Source organism: Arachis duranensis, chromosome 7 (assembly GCF_000817695.3).
Source record: "Arachis duranensis cultivar V14167 chromosome 7, aradu.V14167.gnm2.J7QH, whole genome shotgun sequence".
Lineage (NCBI taxonomy): Eukaryota > Viridiplantae > Streptophyta > Magnoliopsida > Fabales > Fabaceae > Arachis > Arachis duranensis.
Genome location: NC_029778.3, coordinates 72,924,455 through 72,931,336, shown reverse-complemented (window position 1 = coordinate 72,931,336; position 6,882 = coordinate 72,924,455). Strand labels below are relative to the sequence as shown.

Below are 6,882 nucleotides of genomic sequence, written 5' to 3'. Positions count from 1 at the left end.
TTCTTTCAATTCAATAAGAGGTAATTCATAATAATTGTTCTTCTTTGCTTTTCTATTGTTGATCTCTTGCTTTTGTAGTTAGATCTCTTTTTAATTCTTGCATTTAATAATGTTTACTTCCATTGCACTTTATGTGTTTGTTGAAATGTCTCTTTTAGTTTTAGTGTAGATTTTGTTCCTCTTGGCCTAGGTGGAGTAATTAGTGACACTTGAGTTATCTAATTCCTTTGTTGATTGATAATTGGAGAGATTGCTAATTGGTTTGGAGTGCACTAAAGCTAGTCTTTCCTTGGAAGTTGGCTAGGATTTGTGGCTCAAGTCAATTCATCCACTTGACTTTCCTTTATTAGCAAGGGTTAACTAAGTGTAGCAATGAACAATTCTCATCACAATTGAGAAGGATAACTAGGATAGAACTTCTAGTTCTCATACCTTACCAAAAGCCTTTTATAGTTGTTAGTTTATTTTCATTGCCATTTACTTTCATGTCTCTTATCTAAAACCCCAAAACAACTCAAACCAATAACAAGACACTTTATTGTAATTCCTAGGGAGAACGACCCGAGGTTCAATACTTCGGTTTATAAATTTAGGGGCTTGTTTTAGTGACAAACAACTTTTTGTATGAAAGGATTATTGCTTGGTTTAGAAACTATACTTCGACGAGATTTTATTTGAGAAATTCTATACCATCAAAAATCCAATCGTCAGCGGGAGCAATCTCAGGTGCTCCTTATAGGATGTCACCGTTAGAGATGAATGAGCTAAAGTCTCAGTTAGAGGATTTGTTGGGTAAGAATTTTATCCGACCGAGTGTCTCTCCATGGGGTGCGCCAGTGCTACTGGTAAAGAAGAAAGATGGGAGTATGCGGCTCTGTGTGGATTACAGGCAGCTGAACAAGGTCACAATAAAGAATAAGTACCCATTGCCGAGAATTGATGATCTCATGGATCAGTTGCAAGGAGCTGGAGTTTTTCTCCAAGATCGATTTGCGATCCGGTTATCACCAGATAAGGGTGAGGGGTGAGGATATCCCTAAGACCGCTTTTAGGACTCATTATGGTCATTACGAGTACATTGTAATGTCTTTTAGATTGACGAACGCTCCTGCGGTATTCATGGATTACATGAACAGAGTTTTCCGTCCGTTTCTGGATAAATTCGTTGTTGTCTTCATTGATGACATACTAATTTATTCCAAAATTGAAGAAGAGCATGCGGAACACTTGAGGACCGTGTTGCAAATTCTAAAGGAGAAGAAACTCTATGCAAAACTGTCTAAGTGTGAGTTCTGGAAGAGAGAGGTGAAGTTTTTGGGTCACGTGGTGAATAAGAAGGGAATAGCCGTAGATCCAACTAAGGTGGAGGCTGTGATGGATTGGAAGCAACCAACCACCATAACAGAGATAAGGAGTTTTCTGGGCTTAGCTGGCTATTATCGAAGATTTATCAAGGGCTTTTCACAGATAGCTTTGCCAATGACAAAGTTAACCCGCAAAGACACTCCGTTTGTTTGGACTCCTGAATGCGAGGAGAGCTTTCAGACATTGAAGAAAAAGTTGACCACTGCACCTGTGTTAGTGTTACCTGAGCCGAACGAGCCATTTGAGGTGTACTGTGATGCCTCATTAAAGGGTCTAGGGTGCGTACTGATGCAGCATCATAATGTGGTGGTGTATGCCTCACGACAGTTCAGACCGCATGAAGTGAATTATCCTACGCACGATTTGGAACTTGCTGCGGTCGTGTTTGCGCTAAAGGTGTGGAGGCATTAACTCTATGAGGTTAAGTTCCAAGTGTTCTCTGATTATAAGAGATTGAAATACCTCTTTGATCAGAAAGAGCTTAATATGAGGCAGAGAAGGTGGATGGAATTGATGAAAGACTACGACTTTGAGTTGAATTAACATCCTGGAAAGGCGAATGTAGTGGCAGATGCATTAAGTCGGAAGTCATTATATGCGGCTTGGATGATGCTTCAAGAGGAGAAGTTGCTCAAGGGATTCGAGAGTCTGAAAATTGGTGCTCGAGAAGTATCTGGAACTTTGTGTTTGAGCCAATTAGAAATCTCAAGTGACTTTAAGTCCGAACTCCTAAAGGCTCATCAAAATGATAAAGCGTTATAGAAAGTGTTACCGGCTATTGAGCAAGGGAAACAGTGGAGAGTGTCGGAAGAAAAAGATGGGTTATGGAGGTTCAAGGGTAGGATCATTGTGCCGGATGTTGGCACTTTGAGGCAAGATATTTTAAAGGAGGCACACAAAAGCGGATTCTCCATTCACCCGGGAAGTACTAAGATGTACCATGATTTATTTGGGTGATTGTGGACCGACTGATGAAGTCAGCTCACTTTTTACCCATTCGGATGACTTACACTCTTGAGGAGCTAGCACGGTTATACATAAAGGAGATTGTGAGACTTCATGGTGTACCTACTACTATAATCTCTGATAGAGATCCTCGTTTCACCTCAAGGTTTTGGGGTGCATTTCAGAAAGCTTTTGGAACCCGACTAAGCTTGAGCACGGCTTACCATCCTCAAACAGATGGTCAATCCGAGAGGACGATCCAAACACTAGAGGATATGTTGAGAGCTTGTGTTTTGGACTAACCGGCGAGTTGGGATCGGTATATGCCATTAGTGGAGTTTGCATACAATAATAGTTATCATGCGAGCATTGGAATGGCTCCGTATGAGGCCTTGTATGGGAGGAAATGTCAATCTCCGCTATGTTGGTATGAAGCCGGAGAGAAAGCTTGTTGGGGCCGGAAATGATAGCTGAGACTACTGAACAAGTCAAGAAAATCCGAGATAGGATGCTTACAGCACAAAGTCATCAAAAGAGTTACGCTGATCAAAGGCGAAAGCCCTTAGAGTTTGAGGAAGGAGACCATGTCTTCCTTAAGGTTACTCCGACCACGGGAGTAGGTAGGGCGATTAAAGCAAAGAAGTTGAATCCTCGATACATTGGTCCATTTCAGATCCTGGAGAGGAATGGACCGGTGGTGTATCGAATGGCTCTACCACCTCATCTTTCGAACCTGCACGACGTGTTTTATGTGTCGCAGCTTCGGAAGTACACTCCTGATGCTAGCCATGTGTTAGAACCTGAGTCAGTTCAGTTAAGGGAAGATTTGACGCTTCCAGTGGCTCCGGTCAGAATTGATGATACTAGTATCAAACGGTTGCGTGAAAAAGAGGTTTCATTAGTCAAAGTGGCATGGAGTCGAAGCGGTGTTGAGGAACACACTTGGGAACTTGAGTCGGAGATGCGAACAGATTATCCGCATTTATTCTCAGGTAATTGCATTTGAATTTTGTGGGCAAAATTCCCAATTAGGTGGGTAGAATGTAAGACCCAGTTAATTAACGGCTAATTAACCCATAAATGAGAATTTATTCTAGAAAGCCCAAAATGTGATTTTTACGGCTTAATGTGATAGAGGAGATTGAGATGAGAATTTCGGTACCAATTTTATAGAATTCGGACCAAGATTGGACTGAACGGGCCAAACTGGGCCAACCGGACCCAAAGTGGGCCCTTGGCCCAACATAACTAAACCAAAACCCTAGTTTTCAGCACTCTCTCTCCTTACATAACACTCTTACATGCTGAAATTTGAGACACAAGAGGGAAGAACACTCTCTCAAGTTCTCTCCCTTGGTTGATCTTCAAACCACCATAACTTTTGATCTAGAGCTCCGATTACCGCACCGTTTGCGGCCACGCATTCACCGAGGAGAGCTCTATAAAACCCATACAATCAATTTTGAGGTAAGTCACGTTTTGCTCTTCGAATTTCTAGCCTTGATTTCGAGTTTCATGAGCAAAAATATTGAGATTTTGGGCTCTTTGATGTTATAGGACCCAACTCTCTTGAAGGAGAAGGTTAATCTTGTCTCCTTGGACCTTGGATGTGGTAAGAATCTCAACCCTAGTATACTTTGTGGTTCTATGATGTTTGGGTTTTGAGATGTTGTGTATGGGTGTGATGATTGTGGCTTAGGTTGTGTATATGTAAATATTGGAGCTTGATTGGTGATATTGAAAAGCTTGAAAAGGGTTTGGTGGTGAAAAATCTGTTCTTGGAGGTTTTGAGACCTTGAGAGCTTGTGGATAAGTGATTTGGAAGTGCTCTGGTTGAGCTTGGGAAATCGGCTAAGGTATGGTCTCGGTTTCCCGTATCTAATATGTAATGTGGTAGGAAATACTTAGGCTAGAGGCCCTAAGATAGGCATTGAATTGTTGATGTTGTTGAATGGTTGATATATATGATGTGGTCATATATGTGATGATGATTATCGATGCCTTAATGGTATGATGTATGAGAAATATGCATGTTGTGATATATGCTTAATGATTGATTATGGTTGAATTGTGGGTGGAACCATGTTGATGGTGAGTATGATATTGATTGTGTACAATGATGATTTATTGGAATTGGTGTTGTTGAAAATTGGCATGAGGAAGAGTATATGATATGTCAATGTGTTTGGGTTTGAACCACTTGGGTGAAGTGGGTTAAAATAATGGATAGTGATTTTGTAAATTGTGGTAAAGTGTCAATGTGCGAGTTGAGGAGGCTTGATGTTGAATTTGATATATTTTGATTGATTTCAAAGAAAAGGGATGAAATTAGCATGTTTTGATTGGTTTTGAAAAGAGTTGAAAATGACTTGTTTTGAAAATGGCACTTTGTGGTTTTTATGAAAAACTTAGTTTTTGGGCATACTTTGACAGGACATAACTTGGACTACAGATCTCTGTTTTGTGCCAAATCTATTTAGAAATGAAATTGGATCCGGGATGTCCATGCCGTTCGAAGAACGGGTGAAAAATAATTTAAAATGAGAAAGTTATGTCCGTCGGAAGATTGGGGGTTGAATTTGTGAATTCTGCAGTTTTTAACTTAGAAAATTTTTAGCAGAATGACCCCCCGCGCGTAAGCGCACTTGGCGCGTACGCGCCGTTCTTCCAAAAAGCGCTATCCACGCGTGCGGGTGGTGTGCGCGGGCGCGCCGATGTGCTGCACCCAATGCTCAGTCATTTTCCAAAAAGTTGTGCCAGAACTGTGCCAGATTTGTGCCTGGGGCACGAGAGTACCCACGCGTACGCGTGGCTGACGCGTGCGCGTCGATTGGCTAATTTTCAATCCACGCGTTAGCGTGCATGACGCATACGCGTCGATGAGTTTTGTGGCCATCCACGTGTGCGCGTGGAGTGTGCGTACGCGCGGTCCTGTTTTCATCCCAAAGTTGATTTTTGAGTTTTAAAAGCCAAATATCATACTTCTAAGCCTCCGATCTCACCATTTATGTCTTAAATCATTATGATATGTCTAGCTATGAGAAGAAGGGCTAGTGAATGTGGTAACTTGCGAGTGAGGCAAGGAAAAAATGAATGATCAATGAGGATCAAAGATGATTATGGGAGAGGCGGAGGATGGTGGTGGAAGTGCTTGTTATGCCATGGGCCGAAAGGCCGGAATTGTTAATGAATGGGTGGTTTTAGATTTAACCGTGACCGTGAGCCGGATGGCTAGATTATTACCGTGTTACGGTGGAGCCATGATTATGGCTATGTATAAATGCATATATGCTGTTGAATGAATTGTGAATGTTGCACTTCCACTGTTGGAGATGAGAGTTTTCCTGGGAGGAAGCAGTGGCTAGCCACCACGTGCTCCAGGTTGAGACTCGAAACTCTTTTGACCCTATGTCGTAAGTGTGGCCGGGCACTGTGAAAGCCCCGGATGAGCTCGCCCCCGTAAATATTCACCAGTGAGGGTGATGGATATGGATCATGATTATGATCAAGTGTATGACGAGTATAACTCGAGTTGGGGATGCGCGACAGAGGGACAGTCCAATGGTTAGCTACCAGGACTTGTCAGGTTGGCTCTATAACCGACAGATGATATCATCAGCCACTAAGGACAGGCATTCATCATATGCATACTATATGAATAGTTTGAGATTGCCTATTTGACTGCATATTACTTGCTAATAGTCTAAATGCCTTATTTGTTCCTATTTGTATATTTCTTGTTTGATATAACTGTGTTTGCTACATTATACTCCTGCTGGTGGTTGGGAGGTCTGAAGGAATTAGAAAGGGAAGTATTAGTTAGACTGAAGAATCTTTAGTCAGATGCCCTTTTATGATTTAGCTTGTTTATAAGCTTTTGAATTATCTGGAGGAAGTTCTAGGATTGCCTTTGGCTTTCCTCTATTATTATGTATTATATATGTGGAAGCTGTTACCATGCTGGGGCCTCTGGTTCTCACCCATGCGGATTTTGTGGTTTTCAGATGCAGGACGTGAGGTTTCTCGCTGAGGCCTACTGGAGACTTCTGGTTTAGCAAAGATCCTTTGTTCTTGGGGACTCTGTTTTAGTTTATATGTTTTACTTAGATACTTTTATCTCCATTAAATAATACAAACTGTGATGACTCCTCTTATGGGAGATTTTGGAGAATAAGTTTTTTGTATTTGTGTCCCTTTGGGTTTTCTTTGGGGTTTTCCTTATTTTATCATATGTATATATTGCAATATGCTCGGACCGGTTATCTTCGCAGCCGGATTTTGAGTCTTGATATTCCTGTTTTTGACACTCCTTTGTATATATATAATCTCGCGTTGGTTTATCCTTGTTCGTTACGTTATCGATCGGAGTGTTGCGCTTTCGAGTTGCGATTTTTTTGTTACCCCTTTTTCTATAAAGGCTCCTAGTTATAATCAATCATTCATACTACTATAAGTACTAAATTTTTATTTTAGAGGTCGTAATACCTTGCCATCTCTGAATTATGACTTAAGCATAAGACTCTGTATGGTAGGGTGTTACAATAATTATATTATAATTAATATTTAATGAAT

At 41.2% G+C, this 6,882-nt stretch overlaps 1 protein-coding gene across 1 annotated transcript; it reads left to right on the top strand.

The window, feature by feature from the left end:
• Positions 1–2,887: 2,887 nt before the first annotated feature.
• Positions 2,888–3,292, top strand: LOC127740603 (uncharacterized; the record flags this gene model as incomplete). Its single annotated transcript, XM_052251732.1, has 1 exon — positions 2,888–3,292. A coding segment is annotated over one exon (405 nt), but the record flags the coding sequence as incomplete, so codon positions are not given.
• Between the last annotated feature and the right edge of the window lie 3,590 nt (positions 3,293–6,882).